Here is a 21,849-nt window from a genome sequence, read left to right on the forward strand (position 1 = left end):
CTCAGGGTGCCATCACAAGGCCCACCGGGGCAGGAACAGCGCGTGGCAGCAGCCCTCTCTTTTATCAGGTGGAGCTGCTGGCCCAGGGGGACACGGTCTTCGACATCCTAGATGGGCGAGCGCACGAGGACGTGCGCAAGAAGCTCCTCCTCGCCCAGGAGGAGCCCGGCAGGGGTAAGGGAGGCCGCCGCCGGCATCTCACAGACGCCGCTGCCCTGCTCTGGCTCTCTGTGGCCGCAGGCAGAGAACCAGGGCCAGCGGAGCGGGGGAGCCCCTGACCCGCTCTGGCCGGTCTGTTTCCCCACAGAAGTCACGTTTGTCGGTGAGATGCGCACATCCAAAGCCTTCCGGCTGCAGCACGGGGGGAACCGGGCCGTGGCAGCACGCGGGCGCTTTACGGCCCTGCGCTGGCCAGCCTCCCCCTCCACCACAGCCTTCCTGGCCCTCTGCACCCCAGTCGCACGGTTGCCTGCAGATGGTGACGCTGGTTCCCAGGACCACCTATTCCAGAGCACGCACACGCTAGACATGACGTTTACGGATGTCACGGAGAGGTGAGGGGTGCCTGCTCACATCACAGCCCCCTCAGACAGCACGGATCATTTCCCTCCACCAAGCCTGCATTTGGGATGCAGGCTGGACCCTGCAGGAGCCGCAAGACTCTCCCGGGCACTCTTCCCTCCCTGGGGAACCCATTTCTCTACCCCTGTTGTTTTGCTCCCTCTTCCATTGTGCAAGAGCTGCTCCTCGCTGACAAGGTGCAGACCCTGCAAAGCACTCAGTCCCCACTCCCCTTGTCTTCTCCAGTGTCACCTACCACCTCGGCTACCGCAGAGAGGAACTGATCGGTCAGTCGTGGTACAACCTCCTGCACCCTGAGGACACTGACCTAGCGGCCGCCCAGCACAGGGCCGTGGGTGAGTGTCAGGCCTGGGAAATACGCGTGTCTTTCTCTGGCTAAGCCTGAAACCTGGCTGTCCAGGACAACTTAAACAAAGTGAATTTAGTCCTGCCTGCTGTGGCTCCCTGCTCTAAAAAGGATGAAGCAGAGAACCGATTACACAGCCCATATGTCTATAATAGGGTCACAGGTAGCTTCCAAGCTTGGGAACATGGGCACCCTGCTTTGCCACAGTGCAGATAGGAGGGATAAGACGGCTTGAGCCCCAGCTTTTTGAGAGGCAGGACTGTTACGGACCTGACTCCGCCACCTATGCTTTCTGTCCCACTGGCGCCACAGCAGCAGAATGACTAAAAACCCCAGCAGGGCAGCCTGTGGGGTCCACAGGCAGCATGCCACCCTGCCCTGGCAACTGAGGCAGCTGTGCCCTGCTGCAGGCTAACGCGGCCCCTTGCCCGCAGCATTTGGGGCTGGGGCCGCAGCAGAGACAGTAGTGCTGCGCCTGCTGCACAGGGACCGGACCTGGGCCTGGCTCAGTGTGTTGGCACGGCGGGACTACAGGGACGGCTCCATCACCTGCACCAGCCGCTGCCTCAGGTGAGGGCTCCGACGGGGAGAAGGGGAGCACGGTGTCGTGCCCCGGGGCTGCCCCTCACTCCCTCTCTCCCTCCCTCCCTCCTTCCCTATCCGCTGCAGGGAGGAGGAGGCGGCCTACCTACGCGCCCGACACCGACACCGCCACCTCCTCACACCCCGCACCGCGACGCCGCCCGCGCCTGCCGCCGCGGCCCCGCCGGCGGCTGGACGGGAGCTCAGCCTGCTGGCCGCGCAGCTCCGCGCCCTGGCCGACAGCCTCTCGCCGCCGCCCCCCGCTGCCGCCGCTCCGGCCTGGCCTAGGCCCGAGGCCGCCACCTTCCCGCCGGCCGCCTCCTGGGCCTGTCTCCTAGGCAACGCGACGGAGGGGGCGGGGCTTCCCCCCGCGCACGCGCCCTGCCCCTACTACCCCCACCAATAAACGGTCCCTTTCCTCCCCCGCCAGCCTATCCGCTTCGTTCTGTCTGCGCGTGCGCCGTCCCGTCACTTCCGGTCGCCTTGCGCGCTCGGTCTGTCTCTCAGTGCGCCGGGGTTGTGCCGGGCGCCGGCCCGGGCCAGGGAGCGGGGGGGAGGGACAGACAGACAGACAGACAGACAGACATGCGGCCGCGTCGGGCCCAGGCGGCGGGATGGAGAACAGCTGCCGAGGAGGAGGAGGAGGAGGAGGCCGCGGAGGCCGCGGCCGTGGCCGTGCCCGTGCGGCCGCCGCGCCGGAGCGCGGCCTTTGAGCAGCCCCTCCGGAGGCTGGAGGCGGCGCAGGAGGGTGAGAGCTCCGGCGATAGCGACGACGGCGATAAGTTCCCCTGGCGGTGGGGGTTGGGGGGGAAGAGGTATGGGTAAAGGCCCCGGGCTGGCGACCGCCACCTTTTCCCGGAGGGCGCTGCCCGGGAACTGAGGGTAGATTAGCAAAGAGGTAGGAAGAAGGGGAAACAATGCACAAAATAATGGAGGAAAAGGGTGGTGGTGGTGGTGGGAATGGCAGGAGGGACCATGAAATGGGCTGTAGAGACGGCACAGAAATGGTAAATTATATTCTGGAGGTGGGGAAAAAAATTGGGAAATTAAAGTGTCAAGAAAGAGTGCTAGAAACAAGGAAAATAAGCTAATCCTGTCTTCTAATAGGTATTTTGGTGGAGAACCCATCAGCACAGATTTTAAGGATCATGAACCCTCCTTGTGCAGAGGCTGTGGGTAGGACCAGCACTTTCGAGCGGAAACCAGTAACCTTTTCACGCACACAGTTGCCAGACCAGCCGCTCAGAAGTGAACACCTGCTGGGATCGTTCATTTCTGCCCCAAAACAGACCCCTTTTTGGTTTTTTTTTTTATGCTGATGTCAAGAGATGTTTTTGTCCATGTGTGTGGCTAATTCAGTCTCCTAGAAAGAAAGGCAGTCGGATGTGTTTCGTGGCCTGACGCTACTGTGTGGAAAGCACTTTCCCCATTAGGTCTTGGGTAGTCGAGTCTGATCTGGTATCCCATACCAGTATTGAAATATTTTTTCAGTGGAAGCTCTGTATGCCTTCTCTTTGTCTGCTTTATACCAAATCTCTTTCCTGCTCCTTTACTTTATCCCGTATCTTTTTTAATATGGTGTCTTTATCTCATTTCCAATGACATCTTGTAAACCTTGGCTATTTTAACAGTATTGTTTTGGAATTGCAGCCAAGTGAAGTATTGTAATGCAAATGATGGTGTCTTGTGTGTCTTCGTGAAATATTAGAGTGGCTTCCATGTCGTTCTTCCTTTCCTCTAATGCTTCCATTGCCCTTTTGACTGCCCTTGCTCAGAGTCTTTTGTTTGCCTGCCCAGTGATGCTTTGAACGTTCAGTGATGCTGAAATATTGCCTCGTGTAGTGATTAATTGCTCAATAGCCTGGTAACTTGTATAATGAGCACAGGGTAAGGGTGTCTGCGGGAGCCCACACAAGGGAGGATGTCAAACTGCAGTAAGATAAGTGGGAAGGGTGTTTTGGGGAAGCAGTGTAACAAAACAGTGCTGTGTTCACGTTTCCTTTTTCCCTTGTGCGGCAAACTGGATATGTGGTATTCCCTTAATCCTCCTCAGAGAACTAACGAGTGTTGACAGAGCAGAGTTCCTGGGTGTTCAGAACAAGCAAAAAGAAAATGTTTCTTGAGGCGGTGCTTGGATACACTCGTTATGTTTTTCTGGACGATGCGAGGGGATTCTGAAGCAGGAGGTCTTGGTTATTGCCAAGATGAGAGTGACTGAGATGATGAGTCCGCGCTCTGAGCCAACGTGACTGACCCCGTGTTGCTTCCTGAATTTGGCAGCAGCTTCTGGCAGAGCATCCAGAAAACGTTGTGTCGTGGGGCAGCGTATTGGGTTTGCACGGCGAGGTTTTTGGTAGCAGGGGGTCTACAGGGCTTGCTTCTGTGAGAAAATGCCAGGAGCTTGCCCCGAGTCTCATCTCGGCCTTGACCAGGGGCTCTATCAGTAATGGTGGCAGCACCTCTGTGATAACATTTTTAAGAAGGGGGGGGGGGCTGTGGGGTGGGAACTGCTGCAGAACAGCAGCCAGAAGAGCGGAGTGAGAATATGTGAGGAAAAACGACTCTGCAGACACCAAAGTCAGTGAAGAAGCCAGGGGGGAGGAGGTGCTCCAGGCAGCGGAGCAGAAAATTCTACTGAAGGCCATGCTGAGGCAAGCTGTCCCCCTGAAGCCTGTGGAGGACCCCGTGCTGAAGCAGGTGGATGTGCCCCTGGACCAGGCTCCTGCTAGGACCCGTGGCCCCGTGGAGAGAGGAGCCCACGGTGGAGCACTTTTGCTGGCAGGACCTGTGATCCTGTGGGGGACCCATACTGGAGCAGTCTGTTCCTGAAGGACTGCACCCCATGGAAGGGACCCACGTTGGAGCAGTTCTTGAAGAACTGTAGCCTGTGGGAAGGACCCGCCTTGGAGGAGTTTATGAAGGGCTGTCTGCCGTGGGAGGGACCCCACGCTTGGAGCAGGGGAAGAGACAACCTGTGATGAACTGACCGCAACTCCCATTCCCTGCACTGCTCAGGGGGCCGGGGTTGGGGGTGGTAGAGAAATCAGGAGCCAAGTTGAGCCTGGGAAGAAGGCAGGGGAGGAAGGTGTCTTTAAGATTTGGGTTTTATTTCTCATTACCTTGCTGTGATTTGATTGCTAATAAATTAAATGAATTTTTCCCAAGACAGGCCTGTTTTGCCCATGACAGTAACTGGTGAGCGATCTCTCCCTGTCCTTATCTCAACCCACGAGCCTTCCCTTATATTTTCTCTCCCTCTGTCCGGCTGAGGAGGGGAGTGATAGAGCAGCTTTGGTGGGCACCTGGTGTCCAGCCAGGGTCAACCCACCGCAAGCGGGATGTGATTGGTTTTGCTGGGCCACAGCTGGGTGTTTTGTGCTAAAAGCATGGTATTGCAAAGCCTTAGACCGTGTGCCTGTCACTGCTCAGGGGTGCTGAGCAGGCAGTTGCCACCCAGGTGGCGTTTGCCAAGACTTCCCTTCAGAACGAGCCAGTGCAAACCCTTCTGTTCCTTCTTGTCCCCTGCCGTTATCTCCAGAATGGAATGAGCACATCCAAGCGCTGCCTTAAGAAAAGTTTTCTGGTTGCTAGTCCTGAACACCTAGAGGTGTAAATCCAGAAAGCATTGTTGATAATCATAGAATCATAGAATGGTTAGAGTTGGAAGGGACCTTAAAGATCATCGAGTTCCAACCCCCCTGCCATGGGCAGGGACACCTCCACTAGAGCAGGTTGCTCAAAGCCCCATCCAGCCTGGCCTTGAACACCTCCAGGGATGGGGCATCCACAGCTTCCCTGGGCAACCTGTTCCAGTGTCTCGCCACCTTCACAGGAAAGAATTTCCTCCTAATATCTAATCTAAATCTCCCCTCTTATGTTTTCATGTTGTGGTTATAAGAACTGTTAAAGATTACTGTCACTGGGGAATATTAAAGAAACATAGCAACAGAAAATTCCGGAGGATATCTTGTGCACTTCCAGAGAATATCATCAGCACTTTGGGTAGAATTGATTTTGCTATTTCTGTTGTTGGTGGTGTTGGTCTTCTGTGGGCAGTCAGAGGGGAAAAGGAGTATTTGATGAAACACAAGGTGTAAATAACACCGTGGGGAGCTCACGGCAGGGCTAGAATATGAAACTGCTTTTTGCTGTTGTGGAGTTTTGTTCTTCCCCCAATGAATCAAGCTATAAGCTATTCTTGTAGCTATTCTTATAGCTATAGTGAGATGGCGAAGGTGGAATGTCTGGATTTCAGTAGTTCACAGGCGTTCTGGGGTGCTGAGGAGGTTCTGCTGTGGGAATTGCTTCGTTCCAGACTGAGCTGAGCTGTGGCAGGTGTGCAGTGGGGAGGGACTGTCTCTGAGTCTTAACAGTCAGACTGAACAGGCCACGTGGTTTTCCTGGACCTTCTGGCCGGTCTCGTGGTGTGAGGGATGTGATGGTTTAAAGGTGGTGGGACAAGAACAGACTGTTCAAGTGAAAGAGTCGGGACTGAGATGTGACCTCTCAGAATTTGCAATGGGGCCAAAACACAGCCCAGCGCAGAGCTCGTGCTGCTCTTTGTACCAGGTAAAAACTTTGAACTGGTCTTGTGTGTGCTACCGAGCGGGGAGAGAAGCAAAGACAGGTTGAGGGGAAAGCAAAGAGAGGGGGCAACTATTGTAGTGCTAAAGACTGCAGTGATTAGTGAGAGAGAAATCAAAAGCTGAGAGATGCGGCGGCTTCTTTCTGCCATCTAGTTGTATAGAGCCGGCACCACTGTGCTTGTGTCGTTGTGTCAGGCTCTGAGACATCCCTCTTGGTGGAATTTGGGGGTGGGAAGTGCTTTGAGAATCTCTTTGGTTCCAGGTGTGTGTTACGCTCTCTTCCAGATCAATCTGACATGTCTTTTGAGGAACTGCTGCGGGTGCAGAGTGATACGAGAACGAGACGGGGCAAGCAGGTGGCCAGCGGGAAGAAAACTGCAAAACCTACTGAAGCCACAGTGAAGCAGCAACAAGGCAAAAAAGGGTAAAGGAGATTCTTTTGTGATCAGAAAAATGTGCATGTGAGCTTTCTGCGCTCCAGAAGTTATGCTGGGAGCTCCTCGCAGTGTTGCTCTTGCCTTGGAGCTGCTGTAGAACTCCTTTAATGTGCTACACAATAATGCCTTTTACTATAGTGTTTCATTTGGGAATGGTCTGTTGCTGCTTTAAAGCTCTTAATATCCTATCCTGTTCAACTCCCCAGCAGCCACCTGTTACTTGAGAGTTAAATCAGCACTCAATTCCTTTACACCCTCTGTGTTAAGGCACTTTTAACCCACGGCATACTACTCTTTTAAGCTGTAGGATAGTGCTTTACTTGTGTCCCCTGGGCCCTGAAATAGTTACCCTGCAGTTTTCTGAACCCCTTCCAGTTTTTCATCATCTTCCACCTGGCTCCCACTGGCTGGAGTTGCAGTGACAGCCGGTTGTTTATGTATGGGCATGTTTAGTTTGGAGAAGAGGAGGCTGAGGGGAGACCTCATTGCCCTCTACAACTCCCTGAAAGGAGGGTGTAGAGAGGTGGGTGTTGGCCTCTTCTCCCAAGGGAATAATGACAGGAGCAGAGGAAATGGTGTGAAGTTGGGGCAGGGAAGGTTTAGATTAGATATTAGGCAGAATGACTTTACTGAGAGGGTGGTCAGTCACTGGAACAGCCTGCCCAGGGAGGTGGTGGAGTCGCCATCCCTGGAGGTATTTAAGAAACGTGTAGACGTGGCACTTCAGGGCATGCTCTAGTGCCCGAGATTGTTGGGTTGTGTCTGTTTGTGGGGGGGTGTGGGGTGTGGTTGTGGGTGTTTGTTTTGGTTTGGTTTTGGTGTTGTGGTTTTTTTGTGGTGTTTTTGGTTTTGGTTGGACTCGATGATCTCAAAGGTCCCTTCCAACCAAGAAGATTCTGTGATTCTGTGATTGTTCTGGAATTTTATTCATCCTTCTGCTATTGTCTCATCTGTGGCTTGTCTGTGTTGTTTTTCCTTTTTCCCCACTTCTAAGGTACTTACAGACTTTTTCCTGTCCTCGGTCGTCTTTATGCCTCCTGTTTGCATACTCTGTGCTATTGATGTGGTGACTATAAAATGCGTTCAACGCAACAAAAGCTATCGGATCTTTTTACAGTCCTCCACGGGCCCCCACTGGTAACAGCTATTACACCACTACCCTTTATTTGCAGTAGTTAGCTGGTTTTTCAGTCCTCAGAGTCGTATCTAAGCCATTTGGACAGGTTTCCTCTGTTACCCTGGCATCCCTAACCTATTTCTGAATCTCCGCTGAATACATGTTTTTCTGCCATAAACAGTTGATTAGAATAATGTTTCTGCTTTAACTTTTACCCAAGAGTCCGGGGGATTTTGTGTAGTGCAACATCTTCACATAGTGTCTCTATTTCTGCCACACAGTTTGCATAATTCTGTTATTTAATTCCCCTAATCCTTTAAGTGGTGCATCGCTGTAAATCCCACACGCTGTTTCGCTCACGCTTTTGTTACGGAAGTGAGCTTCTTAAAAGAAAAGACTTCAGGGAGATCCCCCAGAACTGAGCTGGCATCAGCAATGCTGTATAAAGCTGACTCGAGAGCATCGTCCAGGAGTGGAGCCACATCAGGGGACACGAAAACGCACTGAACGCTGCCCTGAGTGGGATTTGGAGAACTTACTTATGCCTGTGGGATTGTTTATGTTCCTGCCCAGGTGTTAGTGTGTTGCCGAATGTGGGTGTAATCTTTGCACGGTGGGGCACTCTCAGTGGGTGGTTCACAGCTCTTTTCATGTTTCTAATAACTTACCTTATGTACTGCCAAATCGCAGGACGCAGCATCCAAGTAATATGGGGAGAGTAAAACCCCGTTCTCCCACCTTATTCTGTCCCTTTCTTCCATCTAAAACATCGAGCTCTAAAGGCCTGTGTTGCAAGGAGAACTTGTTAGCTTAATTGCTTGTCCCTGTGGTCCTCACGAGACTTCGCAGTGAATCGGGACCTTTTGGGATATGCGCTGTAAGCTGTACAGCCCTTATTCCTGGGGGCTGACCTCTTCTTTACTTGTGTTACGGTGTGCTTTCTCACGGAGCCTGGCCGCAGCGGTAATTGGCCTGTCTTTGTAACCACCAGCTCGGTGCAGAAATTCCTGACTTTGGTCTCGCCTTTCAGCGTAAGTATTGGCCAAGAGTGGATGAGTTGGTGGGCCAGGAATAGAAGAGGGTTGTTGCGTGATGAATGAAAACGTGGAGAAGGGAGAGGAATAATTGAGTATGGTTCATTTACTGATGTGGGTTTCCGCTTGATACTGTGGGGCCGCATCAAGTTTTGTGCAAGATCGTTTTAACCACGCATTTATAGATTGTTTGGTTGTAGTAGCCTTATTTGGCTCTTGACCAAGTCACCTCTTCGCACCATGATACCCACAGAGCAGATCGAGTGGGAGAGTCTGCCGTTTCAGCACTGCGCAGTAATGTTCTCCTGAGGGTCTGGCTAACCTCCTGACGTGTTAACCTGGGCCTCGTTCTGTCCTCTGCTCCTCTTAAGTACCTTTTTCTCTTTTTCAGGCCATTGGAGATGTCCGCCAAGAAGCCTGTACCTTTTCTGAGACAAGTCATCCCTGTTAGGAAGCAGGTGGGTGTTTCCCTTCCCCGGTTCAGGACCTGACTTCCCTTAGCAATGCTAATCGGGCACAGACATGGGAACGGAGCTGCTGAAGGTGACACAGGCTGTTTCCAGAGGATAGGGCTTGGGCCACTGTCTGGTGTCCATCTAGTTTCTAATCTGAATATAACTTTGACTTATCGTTGCTGGATCATCTTAATATGTTCATTTCCACAGTTAGAGATCTCTTTTTGTGTCTCCCTTTTCGTATGACCTGTCCCAGGTAATCCGAAAATCTAGATAGGTTTGAATTTCCTCTGATTAGGTTTGAAAATCCTCTGAAGGGAGCCTACAGGAGAGCCAGAGAGGGACTCTTTGTCAGGAAGTGTAGTGACAGGAAAAGGGGTAACGGTTTTAAATTGGAAGAGGGGAGATTTAGATGAGATATTAGGAAGAAATTCTTTCCTGTGAGGGTGGTGAGGCACTGGAACAGGTTGCCCAGGGAAGCTGTAGATGCCCCATCCCTGGAGGTGTTCAAGGCCAGGCTGGATGGGGCTTTGAGCAACCTGCTCTAGTGGAGGTGTCCCTGCCCATGGCAGGGGGGTTGGAACTCGATGATCTTTAAGATCCCTTCCAACTCTTAACCATTCTATGAATTCCCAAATCCATCACCATGACAACACACGTTCAGGCAGCTCTTGGTCTGGGAATTGCAGGTGTTTGGAGGCAGAGCTCGTGCTGCTCTTCCTTGAATTGGCTGATCCTGGGTGTTAGACTTGCAGATGGAAATGCCTGGCGCTTGGTAGGCGGGAGGCAGGCGTGGTGCATTTGTGAGGAACTGCCACCTTGATTAGTGGCCTCAGTCTTTGCCAGCTGCAGATGTCTTCCATGGTGGATGTGTAATATGGCTAGTAAAAAAAAAAAAAAAATTACGCAAGGTCTGATCCATGAGAGTAAGCAGGCTATTAATGGGGTAATCCTGGCCACAGCTCATACCTTTGCCTTCGCTGCCTTCAGGTCCAGAGAGACCCTCGATTTGATGACCTGTCTGGAGAGTATAATCCTGAAATATTTATGAAGACATACAGCTTCCTGGACAGCATCAAGAAGCAGGAGAAGGAGGTGATGCTGTGTGCCCGTCCTTGGCCCCAAGAACCTTGCTTGGCAGGGGCAGCTCCCGTGAAGGCCTTTCACAGTGAAGGTGGCAGGCAGGCAGTCATGCAGCTTTCTGCTCTCTTCTTCAGATGGTTCAGAAGCAGCTGAAAAAATGCCGGAACGCGGAGCAGAAGGAGAAACTCCAGCAGCTCCTGAACCGCATGGTGAGTTCAGTGCAACATCTCCTCTCCTGTGAGGCAACGCAGTAGAAGAGAGGGATGTGCGAACTGGTGTCTGCCTAGACACTCGCTGACACGGGCCATCCTTTCTCTACAGACGCAGCAAGAACAGGCTCAGAAAAAACAGCAGCAAATGAGGGAGAGGGAGCTGTCATTGAAGAGACAACAGAGGGAATTGGCCAAGCAGGGAAAGAAACCCTTCTTCCTAAAGAAATGTAAGTACTCGGTGTGAACTCGGTGCTGCGGGATGAGCCAGAGGGAGTACTGCTGACAGGACTCCAAGCACCGGAAGGGAGTTGTCCATAATATTTCCCCAGAGCTGTGGAGGGATTGTCCTAGCGCTGGTACTCGAGGGACAAGCCGGGGCTGGAGCCAGGGAGGGAGGGAGGGATGAGAAGGGGCTGGTCTGTAGAGATGATTTGAGCTTCAGTTTAAAAACCTTGCTCCCTTTTTCCCTACAGCTGAGAAGCGGAAATTGGAGCTAGCCGAGAAGTATGCAGAGCTAAAGAGGAGTGGAAAGCTGGAGAGCTTCCTGAGCAAGAAGAGGAAGAGAAATGCCATCAAAGACAAGCGCCGTCTGCCCTCACAGAAGGACTTGTGACTGCTGGACAGACATGCTGTTGTCTGGCACCGGGCCTCGCTCTGCCCTGGCCAGGCCTGGAAGGTGGCCATCCCTCTTCCCAGTATCTGCCTTTCACTGTACAGCGATGCTGTTAGGCAGCGGAGCAGAGGCTGAACTGAAGGAAATAGCGCTTCTTGTAGCTGAAATGTCCTCTTCGCTTGTGGTTTACGCCATGGCTGGGTGGTGACAAGTCTGTCATGCGGATGCACGCGGTGTTGACAGCTGTCTCTGTCCTTGCATCTGCTTGTCTCTTCCTCTAGCGAGGAGAGCAGGAGCCCTGCTCTGCCTCGCTGGCTCTCCTCCAGGTCTTATCAGGCACCAACTGAGGTGGGAAAGGACCTCAGGTGGGAGGGCTCTGGTACAATGCCTGCTCTGAGCAGGGCTAGCACGGACTTCAGACCAGGTTGCCCAGGGCTTCTTCAGTTGGGTCTGGGAATGTCCAAGGACAAACATCACCACTTCTCTTGGTCTCTCCTCCACTGCTTCAGGTTCTCAAGATGAAAATTATTCTTTTTTTTTTTTTTTTTCCTCCTCCGGGAAACCTGCCTGGGTTTAGTCCATAATCACTGCCTTGTTCTCAGGGGAGTGCCTGGCTCTGTCTTCTCAGTAGCCTTGTCATAGGTCTGAGGGTGGGTGGGAAGGGGTGCTCTTAGGGTCTCCCCAAAGACTTCCCTTCCTGAGGGTGAAAAAACCCTGCTCCGGTGCTCCAGCCTCTGACAACTGTCACATCCTCAACTGCTGAGAGTCGACCCAGAGGACCAACATCTATCTTCTGGAGGCCCAGCCTGGACGTGGTACCTGGGTGTAGCCTCCCAGGTGCTGAGTAACGGAGAGAGAATCGCACCCCTCTGCGTGGGCTGTGCCCTGGTGGGGCTGCCCTTCCTCGCAGCCAGGGCACGCTGCTGCCTCTGCTCGGGTTCTGCCGCTCTGCAGCGGGGCTGCCTCTCTTCCTGGCTTCTCGAGGTGGTCTCTACAGGGCCATTAGTGCTTCTAGGAAACTGATTCGGTATGAAATAAAATACCTCAGTTTTCCTTTATTCCCCGTCTCGGTGCCGTTACAGTCAAAAGTGTTTGTACTTACAGGAGTTATTTCTCCACCGTCACCTTTGACCACCAGCTCTCTTGTTTCTCCTCGCTCCTGATTGCCCGTCTCCCGTGGCTGTGCGGACAAGGAGGGGACACGGACGTGACCCAGAAGATCTCTGTCTGACAGGTCAGAGCGTGTGCTGGGGGCGAGGAAGGGGGGTTATGCCTCGGCTCCCCGGGGCAGAGTGCTCCCTGGGCACAGCCGTGCTGTGGGGCAGCTGCTGTGTGGGGCTTGGGGAAGGGCCTTGCAATGAGCAAGAAACAGAACGATGAGCAACTCCATCACGCCCACCTGAGGGTGTTGCTGAAGCGTCTGCCTCCACTGCAGTTCCTGTGGGTGAAGCGAGTTCTGCTCTGCTGGCAGGTTTTCGTGTAACTGGGGGGAGGCAGTAGAAGTGGGATGTGCCAGCTTGGCTAAGAGACCACATGGAAATCCTCCGCTGCCTTTAACCCGCCTGTGGCTCCGTCCTCCTCCTCCTCTTGCCTCGTGATGTGGGATGCAGAGCCTGCTGCATCCTCGCCGGTGCCTTCAGGGGGAGTTGCCTTGGGAGCAGCGTGGCAGCACCAAAGGCTGTCCTGACCCCTTTGTGGCACTGGTTTGCTGGTTTATGGTCTCAATTTTTAATCCAGATCTGAACAAACCTCCACCTGTAGTTTAATGCAAGAAGGGAAGGAGGTTGGGGCTGGGACAGGCTCACCCCTCTGTCACTGCTGCCAGGGCCTTGCTGAGGGACCATGCGGGAGCAGCGTTCTGGAGTCCATGTGTTCCCATCCCCAGCTGCGGATAGGACCTGTCCAGCAGGGAGCAACATGCTGCACCCCTCAGGTGGTCCTGCTTTCCCCTCCTGCCCATCTGGAGCCAAATGGCTCCTTCCTCCTGAGCCTGGTTGCAAGGAGGACATCCTTGCTGGGTTGTCACCCGCTTCTGTTCAGCACATGAGCGGTGAGGGACAACTATGGCCTGACGCACGTGTGGAGGCTTTGTCAGTCAGGGGGAAGCCCTGGGGCATTACCCAGCTTAGACATTCTTGTGGTGACACTGGGTGCTGGGGCAGGCAGCAGCATGGCAACACCAGCTCCAACAGGAGGAGGTGCTTCCAACATCTGCAGAGCTTTCTACTGCCAGGGGAGCTGCTTCCAACATCTCCAGAGCTTTCTACTGCCAGGCGAGCTGCTCTTCCCAGTGGCCTTCCAGCCTCAAGAAGTCAGTTGGGTTATTTTCCTTCAATTTCTAATGCTGTCCCAGCAGTGTGACTCTGCCAGACCTGCTCTGGTGTCCCTGCAGGTGGAGCGTGGGGGTGTGCTATGGGTGTCCCTGGGGAGGGCAGCCATTGGGCATGGCTGGCACCAGTTGATGTAACTGGAGCTGGTTGCACAGACAGTGATAGCTGACAAAGCTTCCACACGTAACCCCCACCAGTGACACCCTCAGAGGCCACCACTCTCACAAGGACCTTTCTCTCCTCTCCCAGCTGCTGGCCAGGAGGAATGGCTTCAGACCCAGGTGCCTGGGATGCTCTCCCCAGGCCTGGGCTGTCACTGAGTGAGTCCCCCGCCCCACACGTGCTCCAGGCACCCATGGGAGCTGGGGGGACCTGCCTGCTGGCAGGGACACAGATAGGAGGAGGCTGCAGGGCTCAGGTCTTTTATTGCAAAGAGGGAGATACGAAAAAGGACAGTCACCCCCTCTTGTCCCCCCCCGGGCTTGCAGCTGGCTGAGGGGTGACAGGCAGGGGGAGGCCCGGACCTTGCTCCTCCAGCATGGGGACCCCAGCTTAGGTAGCGGGGAGCAGGCTGCTGCCAAGCACCAAGCTAGAGCCAGGCCCAACCACAGCTGCAGAGCGGGTGACCCCCAGTGTCCCTGTGCAGCCACCATGGCCTGAGCCCTGGCTGGCCAGAAGGCAGTGCTGCGTGGGGAGCGCTGATGGGGGGAGCCCGGCACGGAGTAGGGCTGCCTGGCCCCAGCCAGACATGGCACGCGGCATGGCCTCCTCCGCTCCGCTGCCCATCTCGCTCGGTGGGGTGCTGAGGTCCCAAACTGCTCTCTGGCCTTACGGAGGCTGCAATGGGGGACCCCCCACCGTGCAACCCTTGGGGACCGGAGCAGCTTTGCCCAGGGAGGGAGGGAGCAGGGTCGTTGCTCTCTGTCCAGGCGGGGAGCTCAGCAGCCCACCTCAGGTTTGCAGGTACAGCCAGGCGTGGTGGTGCCCAGGCTGTGGCTCCTGCTGGCTTGTCACGTGTTGTCCTGGGCCAGCTCCTCAGGGCAGGCTGGCTGGTTCCGGGACTTGTGCAGCCCCGGGGAGGGCTGAGCCTGGGAGCTGTGAGGTAGGGCCAGATCCGGCCCCGGGGGCGTGTGGTGCCGGTGCCGCTGGTACTGCACAAACGTACAGACCTTCAGCCCAATGGCCAGCATGTTCTTGCCCATGAAGATGCTGGAGACCCGGGCGTCCCTGAAGAAGATCATGTTGCTGCCTCGGATGAAGATGGTGGTGATGTTGACAGTGAGCATGCTCAGCATGGGGTACAGCATCATCCGGTGTGGCATGATGCCGATCCCTTGCATGCTGATCTCACAGAGGGACACGCAAGGGAGGACCAGGAGCAAGATGTAGCAGTAGAAGAACATGATGCCCTCAGCCCAGAGCGGCAGCCCCTTCTTCTGAGGCTCCCACAGGTTGGCCTGGATGTCCAGCACGTCCAGCATGTCCACAATGACCCAGAAGAGGCGGTTTCGGAGATCTTCTTTCTTCTTGAATGTCCTGACATACTCCATGTGCTCTGTGGCCACCAACAACACGTAGAGGGCTGGGATGCAGATGGAGAGCAGCAAGGTCAGCGCTTTGCGGGCGATGAGATCCAGGCTTTTCCGGTCAGCTTTATAGTTCTGGTACACAAAGTAGACTTTGATCTCCAGAACGAAGACATACAGGAACCAGAGGATCATGGCGTAGCCCCGCTTAGCTGTCTTTACCTCTGCCCCGACCCAGATGGCCACGTAGCGGAGCACCAGCAGGAAGCACACATCACCCACTGCCACCATGACACAGATGCCCAGCTTCCTGGAGCCCTGGCTCTGCTCCACAAGGTAGGCATCCATGAGGACGAGGCTAGTCATGATGAGTACAGTGGAGAGGCACACGTGGGGCTTGCTGACGGGTGGTGGGGGAACCATCCTGCATGGAGGAACAGGCAGGGTCATCAGGGAGCTGCTGGGATTCCCCATCCCTACTCTTGAGCCCCCCTTCTACTCCTCCCCAACAACTGCAGATGGCTGAAAGAAGGTGGGGTGGGTTTCACAGACTCTTCTCCCATCCCGTGTGCCTGGTTTGTTCAAAACCTTCAGACTCCTAGCTCAAGTGCTGCTGAGACTCCTGGCCAGGCCATCCTGGTGGCACGTGCTGGCTGAAACCCAGCTGCTAGGCTGCACATGGGGACGTGGTGGGGCAGGCTGGACAGCCTTCAAAGCACTCGCGATGCTACTGCCTTTTCCAGTAGCTCATCACGCTGGTTAGTCTCTGCTACTGTGAAGGATATATGCCTTATTTTCCATGGGATTTCCCAGCCAGTGGCACTGGTTCTATTCTCCACCCCATGGCACACAAGACCGCATCTATGCTTTTAAACCCAACGGGTCCTTAACTGCTATGATCCAGGACCGCTCTCTTTTTAGTCTCCTTTATTTTCATGCACAGCGTGAGGCGACGGATTATTTTTAGCCTGGCTCTCCTGTTGGGGTGGGAGGGAAGAAATCAGCCCAACATCTTCAGCTTCCTTCAGCCTCACGCTCCCCATGAGCTGTGCCTACAGCTGGTTGCCCAGGCCCACCCTGCCCCAGGGCGATGAACTGAAAGCACGGAAAAGCAGCACCAGCCCCCAGCTCCAGGACAGGAGGAGCTCTGCAACAGGCCCTCGATTTCAGCTGGATGCTCAGCTTTCCCAGGCTGGGGCAGAGCGAAGCACGGTCCCCCAAAAGCACCCTGCCTGCCTTGGACGGCACGGGGGCTGTCAGGTTCCCTCCCCCTGGCCAAGCACAGCTGCAGGCAGCTGCTGCCAGAGACGGAGGGAGGACGGAGTCGGGGCCTCACCAGGCAGGGCTCGCCAGCTGCTCTGGAGGGGAGCCAGCCCCCCGGCTGAAATGGAGGATGAAGCTGGCCTGCTGACTGTGTGGCACAGCGCTGCACGGTGGCTGCCTGTGCAGAGCCTGCGCTCAGCTGTACCTGGGCCACGCAGGGGTCCTGGGATGGGGTCCTGGGATGCCATCCCGGGATGCCATCCTGGTCACCCGGAGGGCAGCGTGTGGGTGGCGCTTGACCGTGTGGTTAACGGTCACCCCTGCACGCTGGTGCTCCTGGGGCTGACACCGATGGCACAGGGCCCTGGGCACAAGCTACCTGAGCTCCTGCTTTTTGGGCGGGGGAGCAGGTGTCCGGGGCGGTCCTCCATCTCCGGGACCCATCCTGGCATGTCGAGGGGGGCAGCGAAGCCTACGCCTGCCAGACCCGGGTGCCTCTAAGGGGGAGCGATGGGAGGCTGGCAGGGATGTGGCACATCTGGAGTGTGCTACACAGCTGGGGGGGGGAGGGTGTGTGTGTGCTGTCTTTCCCGCGTTTCGCACACATACACCCCTCGCCAAGCCTTTGGAGGAGCCGGGGACAGCCCCAGCCGCTGTGCCCCCCCCCCCCCCCCGAAGAAGGAAGGGGGCTTGGCCGGTCCCCACGCCCGCCCCGGTCTCGGAGCGGGGCCACCCCGCTCTCTGCCTCCCGCCACGCACCCCACCGCAGGCTGCGTCCCCTCGGGGTGCCTGGGCACACGGACACCCCCGGCCCCTGCCCGTCCCAAGCCCCCCCCCGCCCCGTCCCTTCCCAGGCCCGGCCCGAGGAGGGGGCCCGGCGCCGACCCCCCCGCCCGGGCCGCGCTTACCTCGGGCGGCTCCCCGGGGCGCCGGGGTAAGGCGGCGGCGGCAGCGGCGGGGGCCCCGGCGGCGGCCCCGGGCCCGGCGCGGCATCGCCCGGCGCGCCCCGGCGGCGGCTCTGCTGCGGCGGCGGCGTTTGGCCCCTCCCGGCGGGGCGGGCGGGCGGGGACTGCGGCGGCCCCCGCCTCACCGGCACCGCCCGCCGCCCCCTCTTGCTCCGGTCCCCTCTGCCCGCTTTCCTCCGGTTACCCCCCCCCCGCCACACACACTCCCCGGGCACCCTCCCGCCTCCATCAGTGTGTGTGTGTGTGTGTGTGTGTGTGTGTGTGTGTGTGTGTGTGTGTGTGTGTGTGTGTGTAGATAAACCAGCGAAGGCAAAAGGTTCCCCTTACCCTGGTGGACATCCCTCCCTGCAAACGCTCCTGTGCCAGCCTGGGCAGTCTGCTGCCTTTAAGTCTGTGCTTGTTTCTGCTCGATTTGGATCTTAGCTACACAGGGAAGGTTTTCCAGTATATTTCCACTCCGAGTTTGAAATGCTTATTGTAAATATATCTGTATTTCGGAAGATTGGGAGGCGCTGGGATCTCTGGAACGGGGCTAAGAGCGAAACCAGGCATAGACCCGAGTGAGAGGACAAGTGCCAGCCAGAGCTACTGAGTGCCAGAAGTGCAGGCCACCTCACCTCCAGCTGCTGACAGGGTGGCCGTGAGTCCCCTGTTGTATCCGATGCCCTGGGGCATCTTGAGTGGCACCAGGGACGTACGAATCCCACCTGTAGTGACCATGGCAAATGGAGACACCGAACCAGCATCCAGGCTCAGCTCCCGCGTCCGGCGGTTGAGCATGGGGCTGGTCTATGCAGGCAGGTGGAGGGCCTCTGTGAGCGAAGGGAGCAGAGCTCTGGGTTAGAGAGGTGGAACAAGTCCAAGAGTTTGGCCATGGGATCATTCTCCTAGCCTGGAGGGGAAAAAAAAAAAAGCAGCGTGCGCCAGAAGGGCTGAAAGAGCAGAGGAACAAAGCAGCCAAAGTAACCTGCCTCCAAAGAAGAAAGGAGACCTTGCAACTCAAGCTGAGCAGAGAGCACTGCGAGGCACGAGAGGGGAAGCCACCAAAAAAACAAACCCTAGATCTTTCCTGCCAGACACAGAAGCACCAGCCCTCACTCAGTATCGGGGCAGATTTTTATAGGCTGTAGGGAGGAGGCAAAGGGTCCATGGAGGCACCCGGGGGGTGATCACAGAGGTACCCCGTGCGACAGAGTTGCTAGAGGCAGCTACCACGCAGTGGGGCTAAAGACAAGATGATTCATCCCTGGGCTGGATTCATAAAACCCTTGCGTCTTCACTAGAGGCTAGGACAGGAGGTGACAACATTCGCGTGGGAAGCAGTAAAGAGCTGCTTTAACGAGGCACATAAAAATAAGCAACCAGAGAAAGAGCAGATACTTACGCGCTTTCTCTAAAAGATGATGCTGGAGCCAGGGTGCCGGAGTTCGCACGTGGATGCAGCTGTGATCAGAGACAAAACGGAAGGAAAGCGAAGAGGGGTACACCAGGGGTCCCAGGCAGATAGCTGCTCCCTGGCTGCAGACCTGGAAGGAAAAGCATCTTCAGCTTAGCCCTGTGATGCCTCAGGCACCTGCACCTCACCGTTATCACCGAGAGGTCCCTCTAGGGCAGCGCCCACAACATACTCAAAGGGCGTTGGGAGAGAACCGGAGCAATCCATCAGTCACGCAAACATCCTCGAAGGGGAACTGCAGGAAGCGGGGGAAGTTTGTCAGCAAGGAAGAGCAAGCAGCAGCTGTGATGGTGAAAAGCTGGCAGTGGCCTGGGGACCACGCCGAGAACTTCAACTGCTCCAAAAGAGCCTCATATCCCCCAGAGCCTGGTCACAGAGCGGAGGGCAAGAGGTGGCTGGAACCGACAGGCATTCTTCAGGAAGGCAATTTAAAAAAAAAAAAAAAAACAAACTGGGAGCAGCTTCTCAGAAAAAGCTCACGGGGTGCTGAAGCATACATGAACATCACAATAAGGCCTCAGGCGCCCAAGGTGCTGGAAGGTGACATCAGAGCGGGGAAGCAAGAAATTGGGTATGCCAAGTAGAATCACAGAATGGTTAGAGTTGGAAGGGACCTTAAAGATCATGGAGTTCCAACCCCCCTGCCATGGGCAGGGACACCTCCACTAGAGCAGGTTGCTCAAAGCCCCATCCAGCCTGGCCTTGAACACCTCCACGGATGGGGCATCCACAGCTTCCCTGGGCAACCTGTTCCAGTGCCTCACCACCCTCACAGGAAAGAATTTCCTCCTAAGATCTCATCTAAATCTCCCCTCTTCCAATTTAAAACCCTTACCCCTTGTCCTGTCACTACACTTCCTGACAAAGAGTCCCTCTCCGGCTCTCCTGCCATTTTTTTTTTGTTTGTTTTTCCAAGTAGGAAGACAAAAGAGTGAACATTGCAGAGTCATCCCAGGTAACCATTTGTCAAAACACAGAATGGAAGGGATGGAGCTAAGCAATGGTGACAACGTCCCTTGGGGTGTGGGCTGGGCCTCCAAGAAGATGGTGTCTATTGAAAAACCCTGATTTCGAACACAGTTACACGCAGCGTGACACACCTGATGGGACAAGAGAGCGGGTGTTGCTACTTCCGCTTGGATCAACTCAGAGGAGGAGTGAAAGGACCACACCACAGAAAACAGCATGATAAAGGGCGCTTGGTGCAAAGCTATGGCAGCGCACACACTGGACCACCTCCCCCCACCCAGAGGAGAAGGCAGTTACCTGGTAACGCATGGGGTCCTGGCATGAGATTTTCGAAAACCGGAGCTTGGTGGCATTGAAGCTCAACCAAGTGCAGGGCCTGCACCTGGGACGTGGCAATCCCAGGCACAAATACAGGTTGGGCGGAAAATGGCTGGAGAGCAGCCCTGAGGAGAAGGACTTGGGGGTGTTGGTGGATGAGAAGCTCAACATGAGCCGGCAATGTGCACTGGCAGCCCAGAAAGCCAACTACATCCTGGGCTGCATCAAGAGAAATGTGGCCAGCAGGGCGAGAGAAGGGATTCTACCCCTCTACTCTGCGCTCGTGAGACCCCACCTGGAGTACTGTGTCCAGCTCTGGAGTCCTCAACACAGGAAGGACATGGACCTGTTGGAACGGGTCCAGCGGAGGGCCACAAAGATGATCAGAGGGATGGAGCACCTCCCCTATGAAGACAGGCTGAGAGAGCTGGGGTTGTTCAGCCTGGAGAAGAGAAGGTTCCGGGGAGACCTCATGGCAGCCTTCCAATATCTGAAGGGAGCTACAGGAGAGCCGGAGAGGGACTCTTTGTCAGGAAGTGTAGTGACAGGAAAAGGGGTAACGGTTTTAAATTGGAAGAGGGGAGATTTAGATGAGATATTAGGAGGAAATTCTTTCCTGTGAGGGTAGTGAAGCACTGGAACAGGTTGCCCAGGGAAGCTGTGGATGCCCCATCCGTGGAGGTGTTCAAGGCCAGGCTGGATGGGGCTTTGAGCAACCTGCTTTAGTGGGAGGTGTCCCTGCCCACGGCAGGGGGGTTGGAACTCCATGATCTTTAAGGTCCCTTCCAACTCTAACCATTCTGTGATTCTATGATTGAGTCTGGATCACATAAATCCCGGAGGTCCTGCAGGGCAGGGAGCCACCCCAGCCCTTCACAAGGTGATGTCCCCGAGTGGCGGAGCAGGGACCAGCAGCCCCCAAGCACTGGTGATGTGGCAGTGTCCCCGGAGCCCAAACTGGATTGGGGGGGGGGGGGTCAGCCCTCGGAACGGCTGTTTGTGCCACAGCCACTGGGGGTCAGTGCAGACCTACGCAGCCTGCTCAGGACAAAGCCACCCACTGGCTCCTCGTCACCCGCCTGTCCCCTCCACCCGAACATCCCCCACGTACCCTCCAGCCCCAGCCGTAGTCAGAGGACCCCCCCCAGCCCCGTGGGGCGAGCTCTTCTCAGCCCCACATTGCCCAGGGGACAGCCAAACTCGCCGGTGCTGGGCCCGGCGCCTGAGGACAGCATCCTTTCCCACCACTCCGGGCGGGGGCTGCTGGCAACAGGGACCCACAGGTTGTGGTCACAAGGGAGAAAACATGGCCTTTGCACCACGAAAGGCACTCTCACAGCTAAAACCAGGGCGGTTTGAGAGGGATAGCTGTGTGGAAGAGAGATGCTCCACACTCGAGCAGCTGCCGTGTCCTGCTGCACCTCCACCTCGTCCAGAGTGCAAAGGCCAAGGTGACACACGGCTCTTCCAGAAAGAGCATGGCTGAGAGAAGTGCTGGCCCAAAGGGGTGAGGTGCCCCGCGTGGGCTTGACCAACATGGGGGGGGGGGGCACACTGTGGTGCCTTGCCTGCCAAGGACAAAGATGCCGGCTGCTATGAGGTCTCTAACTAGCATTGAAGTGCTGGGGAGAAGATGGTGGGCACCATCCGTTTGGATAGCAGTGACACAGAGAAGAAGGGAAAAAAAAAAAAAAAAAGGAGGGGAGGCGGTTCTGGAGGCACATTTCAAGCTGGTTGCCTGGACATTAAAGTGGGTGCTTTCCCTGATGTGCTCAAAGATCGTATCCATGATGAAGCGTATCTCAGCTGGTGCTTGGCATAGAGAAAGCTTAAGAGAAGGTGGGGAAGCAGCTGAATGAGATGATGGCTCTACCAGGCTCTGCTTCAGCTGAAAGATAACCAGGCTTTGGTACTTACAATGAAAACCACAGGAAAAAATTTGACCCCAAAGAGAGGGAAAGAGAGTACTCACCTG

At 55.7% G+C, this 21,849-nt stretch overlaps 2 protein-coding genes across 2 annotated transcripts; one reads left to right on the forward strand and one right to left on the reverse strand.

Moving 5' to 3' along the window:
- The first annotated feature begins 2,001 nt into the window (after positions 1-2,001).
- On the forward strand, positions 2,002-12,104 carry RRP36 (ribosomal RNA processing 36). Its single transcript, XM_074144673.1, has 7 exons — positions 2,002-2,258; positions 6,382-6,520; positions 9,076-9,142; positions 10,130-10,234; positions 10,357-10,431; positions 10,544-10,661; positions 10,908-12,104. The coding sequence occupies exons 1-7, from the start codon at positions 2,096-2,098 to the stop codon at positions 11,045-11,047; spliced, it is 807 nt and encodes a 268-aa protein (XP_074000774.1). The 5' UTR covers positions 2,002-2,095; the 3' UTR covers positions 11,048-12,104.
- Positions 12,105-14,387: 2,283 nt separating this feature from the next.
- On the reverse strand, positions 14,388-15,326 carry LOC141462421 (transmembrane protein 121-like). Its single transcript, XM_074144237.1, has one exon. The coding sequence runs from the start codon at positions 15,324-15,326 to the stop codon at positions 14,388-14,390; it is 939 nt and encodes a 312-aa protein (XP_074000338.1).
- Between the last annotated feature and the right edge of the window lie 6,523 nt (positions 15,327-21,849).

The sequence above is a fragment of the Numenius arquata genome, chromosome 2 (assembly GCF_964106895.1).
Source record: "Numenius arquata chromosome 2, bNumArq3.hap1.1, whole genome shotgun sequence".
In the NCBI taxonomy this organism is placed as follows: domain Eukaryota; kingdom Metazoa; phylum Chordata; class Aves; order Charadriiformes; family Scolopacidae; genus Numenius; species Numenius arquata.

Excerpts from the sequence above, each read along its gene's own strand:
- RRP36 (XM_074144673.1), top strand. The coding sequence starts at position 2,096 with ATGCGGCCGCGTCGGGCCCAGGCGGCGGGATGGAGAACAGCTGCCGAG. Across the intron at positions 9,143-10,129 it reads TCATCCCTGTTAGGAAGCAG|GTCCAGAGAGACCCTCGATT; the intron begins GTGGGTGTTTCC and ends CGCTGCCTTCAG. Across the intron at positions 10,432-10,543 it reads AGCAGCTCCTGAACCGCATG|ACGCAGCAAGAACAGGCTCA; the intron begins GTGAGTTCAGTG and ends CTTTCTCTACAG.
- LOC141462421 (XM_074144237.1), bottom strand. The coding sequence starts at position 15,326 with ATGGTTCCCCCACCACCCGTCAGCAAGCCCCACGTGTGCCTCTCCACT.